Source organism: Somniosus microcephalus, chromosome 18 (assembly GCF_052327205.1).
Source record: "Somniosus microcephalus isolate GS21.2 chromosome 18, FLI_Smic_1.0, whole genome shotgun sequence".
Lineage (NCBI taxonomy): Eukaryota > Metazoa > Chordata > Chondrichthyes > Squaliformes > Somniosidae > Somniosus > Somniosus microcephalus.
In genome coordinates this window covers 39,337,899-39,352,624 of record NC_141004.1, presented here as the reverse complement: position 1 = coordinate 39,352,624, position 14,726 = coordinate 39,337,899, and the positions used below count along the sequence as shown (strand labels likewise).

Sequence of the window (14,726 nt, the reverse complement as noted above, 5' to 3'; positions counted from 1 at the left end):
TGCGTAAATTAGCGAAATATTGCCAGTTTGGAACGGGACTGACAGATGCACTACGAGACAAATTTGTGTGTGGTTTATTTAAACAGGATACACAAATGCGACTGCTCGAGAATGAGCTGACGCTTGAGAAGGCGGTCACTATGGCAGCAGCACACGAAGCCGCAGCGAGAGGCACGGCAGTAATGCAGCTACGGTCACCGGAGCTCAGTGCACACAAATTGGGTGTGAGTTCTGGCAAATGTTATCGTTGTGGAAAGACAACGCATGATCAGAACCAGTGTTGGTTTAAAAACCAAGAATGTAGAACTTGTGGTAGGCTTGGACACATAGCTAGAGTATGCAGGTCAGGGAAGAAGACCAGCAACAAGAAGTCACCGCAAGGGAAATACGCAAAGGTACACAAGGTGGCCGAACAGGAGTCCGATTCAGACGCTAGCAGTAATGAACTGGCTGGCTTAAGCAGTATTGAACTGGCTAGCTTAAGGGTACTCAACGTTGGTAAGGGTGCAGACCTCCAGACAATTTGGGTTACTCTTCAGATAGAAGGAGTCCAAGTAAAAATGGAATTGGACACTGGATCGGCATTGTCGGTCATGAATAAGAAAGATTACAGAAGGTTATTCCAACATATTCCCCTACAGGATACGGAGATTATATTGACAACCTACACGGGGCAGAGAGTGTACCCCATCGGGACAATAAAGGTTGCAGTGGCCAACAAGGGCGAAGGAAGTCAAATAATGGATTTATATGTGCTACCGGAGGGAGGTCCACCACTACTAGGCCGGGAGTGGTTTAGAAACATAAATATGGACTGGCATTCGCTAAAAGCCATAAAGAGTGAGAACTCGGTGCAGATAATCAGCCCAGACTCTAGAACTGATGATGGTAAGACCAACCCATGTGCAAAAGACAAAGTTTCAGCACAGAATTCCACTGAGCAACAACAACATAGTTTAACAGAGAATTCTGAGTCTGTCAAGTCTACTGATATGCACATTTTTGAGGGACACTGGGCTCGAACTCAACTCCATTTCAAACTACAACAGCAATTAGAACAAATGATTCGCCGTTTTGAGCAAGAGATGAATGAAATAAAAAAGTTCTTTGTTACAGAGTGGGAGAATCTGGAAAGTCAACAGAAGCAACTGATGGAGAAAATGGAGCAGGAGCACACCAACCATCTGCGCGAGGAGGCTGAACGAATCAAAGCTGATTCAGGTTCTGAAGGTGCGTGCCATAATCTGGTGTCAGAAGAGTTAACGGTCAGCCAACTCCTTCATATGCTGAGGGACAAGACTCTGAAATGGGGAAAAACTTGAACACGAGCTGCGATCTTCAAAGGAAAAGGGTTCGGAGCTCTCAAAAGTCATTGAGATGGCTGATGTGACGACACAGACTGAAACGACTGCAACAGAGCAGCCATTGGATGCCAAAAGTACGCTGACTCACGTCAATGTAGAACAACAGACCGCTGAAACAGCTGCTCCGGTAGAGGGATGGCATAGTCCGATCAATCAATCTCCAAAGGAAGTTGAAGTATTAAAATCACAAATGAGGTCACTAGTAAACGACTTGCTGAAAGCCCAGAAAAAGCTGGATGCAGAGGTACACATGAAGAAGTCTCTTCAGGAAAGATGTCTGGATTTGGAACAAGAGCTGGCCAACGTCCAGCTGGGTATGGAGGAAATAGACGACCCTCTCACTGGTCTAGCTCAGGACGACACCGAATATTACCATGACCTGGTGGACGACACCGAATATTACGATGTCCTGTCCTGCCCAGCTTGTAACTTCGACTCCCAAAGTGCAGAAATCATGGAGGAGCACCAAAAGTCTACGGAACATCGGGAGAAGCTGGCTCTACGACGGAAACAGGAGGAAGAGAAGGAGGAACTGCGCATGCAGCTGGCAGCTGTGGCAGCTGACAATGGAGCCCAGAGAGTCTCCAAGAAGCAGAAAACGAAAAGTAAAAACAGAAGATGACCCATCTGAACCATTATCACCTCTACCAGATCACACACGTGGTCCCTCCGAACGGAGCCAAATCAGTTCGGAAGTTCAAGCTGTTAAATCCATGAAAGGACTATTGAATGAGTAACGTGAACCGACTACACCACAGAGATTGAATCTGTGAACTGTTTTCCGCAGAGACTGAATCTGTGATATGTTACGTTAAACATGAAGTTATATATGTTATTACGTTATGTTAAATGGGGGGGATGACTATAAAGCTAAGAAGGGAGGAGTGTTGTGTATGTAACCTGTTCCACCTTAAGAGAGCTTAAGCCTGTTCCACCTTAAGAGATGTACTATTTTCTCAGGCTGCTGTAGACGTAATACCGGGGGTGAACACACCGGTATATAAGCACTGTGCAGTAATCTTGTATTCAGTATAGTCCCTACCTCCAACCAGTAAAGACCTGTTTTTATTGTTACTCATTAGTCTGTGTCTTAATTAACTAAATAATTCACAGACTTAACATGGTCTATGCTGATTTAGGTGATCTCAGCTGGGTCAATGGTAAGGGTGCAACAATTTTCATCAATCCCCCTGGGTATGGTAGGGACAAATTAGCCAGTATTCCTGCACCAGATTGCTGTCCATTGATTCCTGCTGAATAGCGTGCATGTGTAGATGTCAGCTGGGGACAGCTGTGGCTTGGCAGTACGGTCTTCTGCAATTAAGTAGCCTGTTCACTCTTTGTCTAAGCTCACACATGAAGAATGGCCACTTAACGTACATTGACACTGCAACTGCTGGGTTGGTGTGAAGAGATTTTGCTTTGTACCAATGCTGCAATTACAGTGTAAATGCAGCCTGAATCTGAAGTTAGGACCCAATCAGACCACTGGGGCAAAGTGGGGTGAGAATTCCTGGAGGAATTCCACTTTACTTCAGAATCATGGAACCCCACAGTCCAACACAGTCTGTGATTTCTGCAGACAAGTGGAAAAATTTGGAACTAAAAATTATCAATTTGAGAGTGGCATGATGTGAGAAACACTGGGAAATATGTAATCCATTGGCTTTTGGACTTGTGGGTTGTGTCTTCTGATGCCACTGTTCTTTATCTAATTTCTTCATGTGGGCAATTGGATTCATTGTTTTCTGTACATTTTGTATTTCCTATTGATTCAAGTGCGTTATTTAATTTGCATGTTTATTTTTTGCAGAAGTTTTTTTAGGCAGATGAGTCTCATTTGTTAATCAGTCTAGCTATATCAACAATGCTCTCTATTGAATTACTACAGTATATGCATTGTTTGCCAGAAATTAGAATATTTTAGTTCAACCTACTTTTATTAACAATTACATACAAATGAAGTATTTAATAAATGTCTATTTTAATAGCAGTAATTGATTCTTGACCAAAAGAGCCAGATCTTGACCAGCTAGCACAGATTATGAAGATAACAGGAACTCCTGGAACTGATTTCATTCAAAAATTAGAAAGCATTGAGGTAATGCAAATTTCAGTCATTTTACACACTGCACATTGCATTCACTTTGATAAGGTGCATTTAAATTTTACAATACTTCATTTCATTATTACTGTCCTTTTCAAATTTCTCGGACTTTTTAACGATGCATTGTAACAATTATGCAGTGTGCTGATGCATCTGGCTTAAACCGAGCCATTTTTAGGTTTTTCAATGTGCTTCTATTAACAATGTATTGCAAGGTCCTGCTATCCTGAATTTCTAAACATCAACCAATATGAGTTATTAATCATCACCATTATAAGATGTTCTTAAATAACTTCAAACACTAAAAATATTATCAATATATGGGCCTGAAGTTTCTGCTCGTTTCCGCTCATACTTCCAGCACAATTTGCCCGAAATCGGCCAAACCAGTGCAAAAGATCGAGGAATTTTAAGCGGAAATTACGTCCAGCACAAATCAAGTTTCCGCAATCTTGTGCAAGTTTAAAAAACATCACGACGGCCCTGCCTACAAAACTGGCCAAGCCCCCAGATCGAATTAATCACTGTGGCGAGTTTCCACTAATTGCGCCCGTTTGTGAGACTTCGAAGAGGCTCTTAAATTAAGTTTTTTTTAGGCGGAAGGGCACTAATTGGCACCTTTCTTAAGCTTTTAAATTAAAAAAAAAAATTAATAAACTGACTACTGTACACCAGTGTTCCCTTAATTTTTTTTTTGGTGCGCTGTCCCTTTAAATTTGCTGTGCGGCGTCTTTTCCAGCGACAGCAGCTGGTGAGCGGCCTGCACAGGATCTCACGATTGGTGCGCACCTTACAGGGAACATTGCTGTACACCAATGGAACTAGTAAATGGTTCTGTATAGTTTTTTTTTAAGTAATTTTCAGTGGTTTAAAATTGGGTTACTCACAGGTGGTGGACTAGACACTTGGATTAAAAATGCTTATTTTTTTGTGATAAACTCATTTTTAGCTGTATTAATCAAACTGCACCAGGTTACCACTCTTAAATATATCAAGGATTTTTTTGAAGACAAAAATTCTTTTCAAACGAATTACATTCTAAAACGCTGCCTGTTTGCACTGGTTCATGGAAGACTTTACGTTCGGCGCTATGTAAATGAGGTTTGAGCGGAAACTTGAGCAAAAAATGAACTTTGCAAAATTAGCGCAATTTGGGCACGGATCACTGATTGCAGTCAAAGCGGAAACTCTTGGCCATTATTTTCAAATTGATTAAGTCAACTAATTTTCAATATTTCTCTTCACACTCCCTCTCCACTGCTGATTTCTCCCTTAGTAACTGTCTTTCTTAGTTGTGTTCTTTCTGTCCTTTGCCAATATGTCTGTTCCATTTGCTCCACACATTAGGGTATGCCCACAGCCATAGATTTCAAGGTGCCTAAAGTTGGCTCCAGTGCAACATAAAATTACATAATTTATTGGTAGGTTTTCCTACAATATCTAAGACATTTGTTTTCATTTTTAGGCTCGACAATATATCAGAACTCTACCCTACATTAAGAAAAAAGACTTTACTTCCCTGTTTCCTAATGCCAGTCCTTTAGGTAAGTTACTTGTTTACACATGAACAATGTCAATTTAATTCACAGCATTTACTAAAGCATTAACAGGACTATTTCCCCCCCACTGTGAATAACCATTTGAACTAGCCTTTCAATGTTAAACCTTTGGAATTTGGTGACGTCTTTATGGTCCAAATCGGAGTATCTTTTATAAATATCGGTTTGTCTGGTCCTTTAGCAATGGGAATTATTTTTTACATTTCAAAAATTGAAACAGGAAATTAGAATCCTTGGCCTAGAAATTCGGTGGGCTGCACCACCAGTTAGCGCCTAAAGAGGGCACTCAGTGGCTTTAGCGCCACTGGCTGCGCCTCCCGCGATATTTAGCTGGGGCGCTAATGGTGGCGTTAGCCTGTTGCGCTGCACCGCCACCGATGACGTCATCAGTGTGCGCAGCGCCCCGCTACCACCCCGATCGCGATATTTGGCAGCGACCGCCTCTGTAGCGCCGTTCGCAAATGGCGCCCGGTTCACGGGGCCTACCTGTGGCGGCAGTGGCGCAAATTAAGGTGGAGGTGCGGGGCGGCCGTTTTTTTCGGCGGCCGCCTGCCAGCACCTCTGTCCCCGGCCTCCTGATCGGCCCCCGCGGCATTGCCGGCTGTTTTCTGAGAGCCCGGCACTTCTCCTCGGTGCCAGGCTCTTTTGCCGGCACTCGCGATCTCTGATCGCGCTGGTGCAGGCCCCTCCCCCTTAAGAATGGGAGGAAGGCCTGCAGTACCACGGCGCACCGTGCCGCAGCGTGTGGCGCTGCGGCACGTTGCGCTGCATTATTCAGTTTCAGCGCCCTAAGAGGGACGCAGAGCGCCTCGAGCCTCGCCCCGTGTCCCTCTTGGGGTGCTCAAGCTGAATTTCCGGCGGTCGCTACTGCTCCAAACGCTGCGCTAAATCCGGCGCCCAGGCGAGCTTGGTGCCTCGTTTGCGGCTCCACCCAATTTCTCCCCCCTTTATCGGTGGCTCAGCTACCACACCCATGACATATGAGGCCAGGACACTTCCACCTTTGAAGCATTACTGAAGTGTTTAAGTGAATTTCCTCCTTTCTTACCATATAGGTATGCAATAGGTTATCTAAAGGTACAAAGACCTGTGAAAATATTAAGAGATGTTTGTTAAATGTTGCATTATAGTGAAACATTTTGGATATTTAATTAAAAAGTATAAGAGAATTGTGTTTATATTTAAAAAATTGAAATGTTTTGGAATGGTCTTTTGCTCCAATATTTTGTGTAAGATTACAATAGTCCATTTCATCTTGTATTAAAGGCTACAGTTATACTACACCAGTAATTTGATACCAGTAGCTGTAGTGTGTGAAGCATGGCTGGTAAGACCAATTATACTGTGGACTGTCAGCCAGGAGAGAGCTGTGTACATGTAATTATGCAGAAAAAAAGAATGTGCATTTACATACACGCTTTACTGCCCCAGCAGCTATTTTTTTTTGTGTGTTAAGAGAGAATGAGCAGGGATGGGCATCCGGTCATAAATTTACACTTTTTTGCACATTTGTACTCCTCCTTTCCCACTCTCTTTGCTTGCTCAGTTGGGGTGAGCTGGTTTTACCTGTTTGAATTCTCAGGCTGGATGGTTGTTCCTGTGCTGCAATTGGTGCATTTAGTCTAAATCCACCAATAGTGGCATAGAAAACAGCCCAAACCACCCCCCCCCCCCAACCAAAAAAAAATCCTGGTAATTCAAACAGGTAAAAGCAGTTGAGCCCGAAGTGAGCAGGCAGCCAACAGAGTAGAGGATAGGATCCACATAGCAGCCACAGAGTGCTAGGAAACGGGGACAGAAGCAGCAGCCTCATAAACTCCATGCCATATGGCTCAGACATGTATCACTATCTGAGTGGCTTTTGGCCTTAAAACGCTAATAGTGCCAACACTGCCTGCCTCTATCTTCCACCTCTATGGGGCCGAGGAGAGGAGGAAAATAATGGGGAAGAAAAGAGGAAGAAGAAAGGAAGAACGTGCATTTATATATCGCATTTCATGACCTCGGGATGTCCCAAAGAGCTTCATAGCCAATTCAGTACGTTTTGAAGCGTAATCACTGTTGTAATGTAGGGAAATACAGCAGCCAATATGCACACAGCAAGCTTCCATGAACAGCAATGAGATTAATGAGCAAATAATCTGTTTTGGTGGTGGTGGTTGAGTGATAAATATTGGCCAAGACAGCAGGAGAGCTCCTCTCCTTTTCTTCAAATAGTGCAATGAGATCTTTTACCTCCTCCTGAAAGGGCAGATGAAACCTCGGTTTATTGTTTCATTTGAAATATGGCACCTCCAATAGTTAAGCACTTCCAAGTCAGTCTAGATTATGTGTTCAAATCTCGAGTGTGGCTTACACCCACAATCTTCTGACAGAGGCGAGAGTGCCACCACTGAGCCATGACTGAGAAAAAAGAAACCCAAGGTGAGTGAAGGGTTGAGGGAAGGTGAAGAGCAAGGAAGAACAGTTCAGGCAGTGTGAGAAAGAGAAGTTCAGAGAGGAAAACAAAGTTCAGACGGACATTGAGAGAAGTTTAGATAGAGCCAGAAAAAGAGAGAAAAGTTGAGTGAGCAAGACCGAGACAAAGGCCCCGATTTTAACTCTGGGCCACTTTTCAGTGGGTGACTTTTGATTTCAGTTTAAAACTCATCCTTGCAGCCCAAAACAGACCCAGGTTATTTAAACTCCCGGGCCTCAATATAATCTCTCCATCGAAATGCCTGACCTATCCGGAAATCGGCCCACTCCCACACTCTGGGTGCAATTTCCAGTGGGCCAGACAAAGGCTTATTTAAAGTGGGAATGCACCTCTTCGAGCAAGGTTGCATTTCCTTCTGGCTTCTTTTGTTTCCAGGGTGCTGGAAGAAGAATCATATGAGAGATGAATCACAGACAAGCTTGCAGGTTTTCAGAATCCTCCCTGGAGGTGTTTATGGAAGAGATGAGGGCAAGGAGGGAGCTCATGGCAGCAGTCCTTAAACCCCTCCCCCATCACTCTCAAAAATTCAATTCCATCCATCACTTGCTTCACCATCCAGTACAAAGCCACAGTACATCACCTCTCACTCCAAAGACACACTCACCTCTTCCTTGCTCCCGCATTCTCCTCTCGCTTTCTACCCTTTGTACAATCACCAACTTCCTGCAGCATTTCTTCCTCACTTTACACTCCACACACTTGCATCCCAGTCAACACCTCCGCATCCTGCTTCCATCTTTGCATATGCTGAGAGGGAGAAGACGCAGTACCAGCATAAGCCCCACACATCTGCACTGTCCTGCTCAGCAGCCTCTCACTAACGCCCCCTCTCTTTCTGCAGGACAAAACAGCGCACAATATCTAAGAGAGGAGCATGTCCGGGGGAGGACCAGCTAACCTAATGATTATCAGCGAGCTGGAGCAGCAAGCTATGAAAATTTATGGGCCTGCCAGAACTGTATGCATCAGGCATTTCAAGGCTGAGGGCTTCACCGAACAGGGTCTCTGACAATTACTTGTACTTCTTCATTAGTCACATTCAGCTTGGCTATATCAAATTACAGTGATGTAAGTCTTCTGCAGCTGTTAAGCCTCCCAATGCCATAATAACTGTTCTCCCCTTTCTCTAGGTCCTTCTCTTTCTCTAGGTCCTTCTAAACAGACAGAGCCCATCAAAGAAGACACCTCAGAGGAGGAGAATCTTTGAGGAGCTACCATCACCTGGTCCATCAATCCCAAGCACCAGCACAAAACATTGGCACAGCAGCTGGGTTAGCGAGTGAGGGGTCTGTTGGTGATGCACCTAGCACTTGTACGTAGGAGCAGGTACTGGTGGCAGGGATAGCCCAGGACAGAGCTCACCAGAGTGCGATGTTCTCTCGCAGATCTGCTGAGGACAGAGGTGAGGACTTCAGGAGCCCAGCAATAAGAAGAACACTGCTTGCCTCACACAAGCAGTTGTACGCACTATCAGAAGTCCTGCCAATGAATTTCAACACCATGGCTGAAAGTATGGATGAGTCCGCTTCCAACCTGAGTAATGTCATTTTGCATAGCATCAGCACTTTTTGCAGTATACCTTGGAGAGTGTGGCCAACTCCTTGGACACTGCAGAAGGGTCATTACAACAGGAGTCCATGTTTGCATGCTTTGCAGCTTTGGAAGCTCAAACGGCTGCTCTGCATTTAGATAGACAGATGTCTGCCTTGGACAGATTGGTGGAGCAAATGGATAGGGGCTTTCAAGGAATCGCCCATCTTCTGCAGTCTGCGCTCTGCACATCAATGAAAGTGATAAGCCCCAGCCACATGGGAGTGGCAGTGGTGCAGCAGGAGTGGGACATGTTGACCTATCTGTAGAGATGCTATCCATTCCTCTGGAATCCTTTGCTCCTGGGTAAATTCATCTACTACTCTGATAGCTGTGTTGGAGATGCACTTCCCAATTTTACAGAGACACATTTCTATATATACTAGACAAAAACTCCTACACCTTCTACGACAAATAATTCTTAAAAAAAACTAGAACTAAACTAAGAACTAGGACTGAAGAATGAAAACTGAACTTTAGTATCAAAAGCACTAGCTTATATCAATTTCCAAAGAAACTTCCTCAATTCTATTGACCAATCTGAGTGATACGTTAGAAGAATTCAGCCCTTCTGGTGTCTGTCTTAACAAGCTGTCCGTGGGGCTGTGGTCTTAATGGCTTGTTTTGTTTGTATAAGCCTTCATGATTAAATTAGCATTATCCTTTTCCTTCCCTAGCATTCACTCTGAACACTGACTCCATTTTGAGGACACATTTCAGGCATTTCTTGGGCCATTTCTCCTATGTTTCATGTGTACACAGCATGAGGTTGTCTGACTGGGACCAACATTGTAAGGGGGGTGGGGAGAGCATAGCAACCAGTTTGATGGGCAGCACAAGTGGCCAAACCCCAGACAGGGAGAGAGTCCGAAGTCAAACTGCTGGCTTCCCATCCACAAGGGACAAAGAAAGGAAACACATGAACTAGAGTTGGTCCATGAGGCCTGTCGAGAGAAAGAGTCGATGCCTTCTTCCTCAAAGTAGAGCTGATAAGATTCAGAGAAAAGGCTGACCAGAAAAGGTGAATATTTAGCTCACTATCAGGAACTGTGTGGCATATTTTGTTATTGTCTATTCTACAAAAGGGTTTACTGAAATTAAGTTGAAGTGAGCTGAGATTTACTATATATATTACTCTATACATTCCCTTAACAGTTGTAAAATAAACCAGTTTGACTAGCATCTCATTAATATGTGAATCTATCCCTCGTTTGGAGACAGGAGAAAACAGCCATTCACCACAGGACATAATGCACCTGAGGACACCTGTGCGATAACAGTATCCAAGATTGGTGAAGTCAAGCGTAGGTCCCTTGCAGTCAGAATCAGGGGAATTTATAATGGGGAACAAAGAAATGGCAGACCAATTAAATACATATTTTGGTTCTGTCTTCACAAAGGAGGACACAAATAACCTCCCAGAGATGTTGGGGAACATAGGCTCTGATGAAAGGGAGGAACTGAAAGAAATCAGTATTTGTAGGGAAATGGTGTTAGGGAAATTGACGGGATTGAAGGCCAATAAATCCCCAGGGCCTGATAATCTACATCCTAGGGTACTTAAGGAAGTGGCCCTAGAAATAGTAGATGCATTGCTGATCATCTTCCAACATTCGATGGAATCTGGAACAGTACCCATGGATTGGAGGGTAGCTAATGTTACCCCACTATTCAAAAAAGGTGGTAGAGAGAAAACGGGGAATTACAGACCGGTAAGCCTGACATCAGTAAGCCTGACATCGGTAGTGGGGAAAATGCTAGAGTCCATTATAAAAGATGTAATAGCAGAGCACTTGGAAAACAGTGACAGGATCGGACAAAGTCAACATGGATTTACAAAAGGTAAATCGTGCTTGACTAATCTACTGGAATTTTTTGAGGATGTAACTGGTAAAATAGATAAGGGAGAACCAGTGGATGTGGTGTATTTGGACTTTCAGAAGGCTTTCGATAAGGTCCCGCATAAGAGATTAGCGTGTAAAGTTAAGGAACATGGGATTGGGGGCAAGGTATTGACTTGGATAGAGAACTGGTTGGCAGACAGAAAGCAAAGAGTTGGAATAAACGGGTCTTTTTCCGAGTGGCAGGCAGTGACTAGTGGGGTACCGTAGGGATTGGTCCTTGGACCCCAGCTATTCACAATATATATTAATGATCTAGACAATGGAACTAGATGTAATATCTCCAAGTTTGCAGACGACACAAAGCTGGGTGGGCGTGTGTGTGGTGAGGAGGATACAGAGAAACTCCAGGATGATTTGGACAGGTTGGGTGATTGGGCAGAAGCATGGCAGATGCAATATAACATGGATAAATGTGAGGTTATTCACTTTGGTGTCAAAAACAGGAAGGCAGATTATTATCTGAATGGCAATAGATTGGGAGAAGGAGAAGTACAACGAGACCTGGGTGTCCTTGTGCACCAGTCGCTGAAGGTAAGCATGCAGGTGCAGCAGGCGGTTAAGAAGGCAAATGGTATGTTGGCCTTTGTAGCGAGAGGATTTGAGTACAGGAACAAGGATGTCTTGCTGCAGTTGTACAGGGCCTTGGCGAGACCACATCTTGAGTATTGTGTGCAGTTTTGGTCACCTTATCTGAGGAAGGATGTTCTTGTCATGGAAGTAGTTCAGCGAAAATTCACCAGGCTGATACCTGGGATGGCAGGAATGACATATGAGGAGAGATTGGGTCGATTGGGCTTATACTCCCTGGAGTTTAGAAGAATGAGAGGGGATCTCATTGAAACTTATAAAATTCTGACAGGACTGGACAGACTAGATGCAGGAAGGATGTTCCCGATGGTCAGGGAGTCCAGAACCAGGGGTCACAGTCTAAGGATAAGGGGTAAGCCATTTAGGACAGAAATGAATTTCTTTACCCAGAGAGTGGTGAATGTAAAGTCTGTGGGTTGTGCAGTTAATAAATACACAGACTTCAGAAGTAACAAACAAACAGGTCTTTACTATTCGAAGGTCAGGGCGAATCTGCCCCAGCAATCCTGCCACAACATTTATATACTGGTGTGGTCACTATCGGTATTACAGTATACAGAAGCCAAACAAATAGTGCCACACCTAAAGTAGTTCTCTTAAAGGTGAACGGTTACATTCAATAGTTCCCTTAAAGGTAGACGGGTACATACACTACAATCCTCCCTTTTTAGCTTATTACTTAGAGTCCCCGTTAAACATACATGTCTTCAACTTCCTATAAAACAAATTACAGATATAATCTCGATGGAGTCAATATCATATAAAACAATTTACAGATATAATCTCGGTGGGAACAGTTCACAGGTTCAGTCTCTGCGGAAACAGTTCATAGACTCAGTCTCTGATCTTGACTCGTTCCGAACAACATTTCTTTGGTGTAGCCGGTTCACCTGGCTAGCGTGACTCCTCCATAGCCTTTTTCTTGACGTAACAGCTTGAACTTTCGTCCTGTTGAACCAGCAGTGCGGACTTTTACAACCAACTGGCTGTCTTGACATTTTCCAGTTTTTCAACAAATTTAGCTCCTTTCGTAGTGTCCTGCCTGAGATGGTAGAAGTGCTAATATTTTAGACAGTTATTATCTTCTGCTTCTTTTTCTTTTCTGCCTTTTTGAAACTCTCGGAGCTCCTTTCTCGGCTGCCAGCTGTAGCGCCACCAACTCTCTATGTTCCTTAGACCTTAAGTGCTTCATCCGGATTTCAGCACTTCGGGAGTTTTCATCACAAGCTGGGCAGACCACATCCTCGTAATATTCAGTGTCACTCAACAGGTCATGGTAATATTCAGGTTCGTCCTGAGTTAGGCCAGCGAGAGAGCCTTCTTCTTCCTCCTCACCCGTCTGGACATTAGCTGACGGTGGTTCCTTCCCTAGACATCTTTCTTGAAAAGACTTCTTCATGCATTCATATTCATCCCGCTCTTCCTGGGTTATCTGCCATTCCTTCACGACGGACCTCATTTGTGAGTTCAATACCTTCCCTTCCATCGGGAATTGCGTTATCAGGCTATTTAATCCTTCTACTGAAGTAACGGTTTCCACATTCTTCTGTTCACCTTGACGTGATTCAACGTACTTTTGGCATCCTTGTAAAATTTGTGTTGCCACCTCGGCTATCTCCGTGACTTTTGAGAGCTCCGAACTCGTTCCCCCTGAAGATTGAAGCTCGTGTTCAGATTGTTCCCCTTGCAGAGTCTTGTCCTTCAGCATATGAAGAAGTTGGCTGACCGTTAACTCTTCCCTGGGAACACGGTGGATCAGAGTCTTCTCCATTTCATCCACCTTTTCCTCCAATACTTCCACCTTCTGTTCCTCTTGAACTTTGGCTTTCAGCGCTCGGAAAAGTTGCGCCCTGATGCTCTCTAGTTCATGTTCAGGGACCATTCTTACAGTCTCTGAGTTTCTTACAGTTTCCTTTTCTTCCACTGAAAGGATTCCCAGTTGAATCTGTTCTTCAAGTTGTTGAACCTCGGTCATTGCCGCCTCATATTTGTCTTGGGTGTCCTTCAATGTTTTTATGAGTTCTTGGACATCCTGTCTTTCATGCTCTGCCATGTTTTTCACCTCTAATTTCTCATCTATGGATGGAACTTCTACCGATGAGTCTGTCTTGGCCTTGAGCTCATCAAGAATTTCCTGCAGCCTTTGGACTTCTTGCTCATGTTCAACCGTTAGTTGTTCATATGCTTCTACTGAAACTAGCTTTTCGGAGGTTGCCGAGTTAACCCCCTCCAGAATTGTAGCCTGGGCCTGTTCATACTGTTCTTTCAACTTCTCACACTCTGCTTGTAAGGAGTCGTAGAGAAGAACTGGAATAAAATCCTGGCTTCCTGAAGATTCCTCTTCCTTTGGTTCGTTCTGTAAATATTCTAGTTCCTGAACAGCATCAGGGGAATGTGATTGGTATTTGGCCACGATGGCTCTATGGTCGCTCTCTGCTTGAGCTAGCTGTCTCTGTTGTCTTTCCAGGTTCTCCCATTCGGTGTCCCAGAACTTTTCCATATTTTTCATCTCTTGTACGAAACGGTCACGCAACTGTTCTAATTGTTGTCGTACTTTGACATAAGTTTGCGTCCGAGCTCGGTGTTCTTCCGTCGTGGATGAATCCTTTGCTTGAACAGGCTCAGAATTCTCTGTCAACCTGGAGTTCTGCTCTGCCGCTTTATTCTTCTTGGTACCATAAGTCCTTCTGCATGTCTTCGTTTTCTTCCCCATCGTCGGCAAGTCCCTTTTAGCCTTGTCTTCCATATTCGACTTGGTCTTATCATCATCCATTTCAGAATCTGAGCTAATAGCTTGCACCGAGTCCTCCCTCATTATGTCTTTTAGGTAATGCCATTCCATGTCTATTTTCTTAATCCACTCCCGTCCTAGAAGTGGTGGTCCTCCCTTAGGTAATACGTACAAGTTCATTCTTGGGTGTTCTTTACCCCTATCTCTCACCTTGACTCTTATTTTCCCCACGGGGTATACGTTATGCCCCGTGTATGTCTGTAATACGAACTTGGTATTTCTTAAAGGTATGTGAGAGAATAGCCGGTGGTAGTCCCTTCGGTTGATGACTGATAGAGCTCCAGCTCCATTCTTACTTGGACTCCAGCTATTTTTAGTATGACCCAGATGGTCTGTAGATCCGT

At 44.1% G+C, this 14,726-nt stretch overlaps 1 protein-coding gene across 1 annotated transcript in view; it reads left to right on the top strand.

Moving 5' to 3' along the window:
• LOC147105218 (mitogen-activated protein kinase 14) overlaps window positions 1–14,726 on the top strand; it is a 182,206-nt gene that overhangs the window by 137,176 nt on the left and 30,304 nt on the right. The window contains exons 9-10 of the mRNA XM_086011360.1: window positions 3,386–3,465; window positions 4,937–5,015. Coding sequence (XP_085867486.1) covers window positions 3,386–3,465; window positions 4,937–5,015 — 159 coding nt within the window. The remainder of the gene's footprint in view (window positions 1–3,385; window positions 3,466–4,936; window positions 5,016–14,726) is intronic.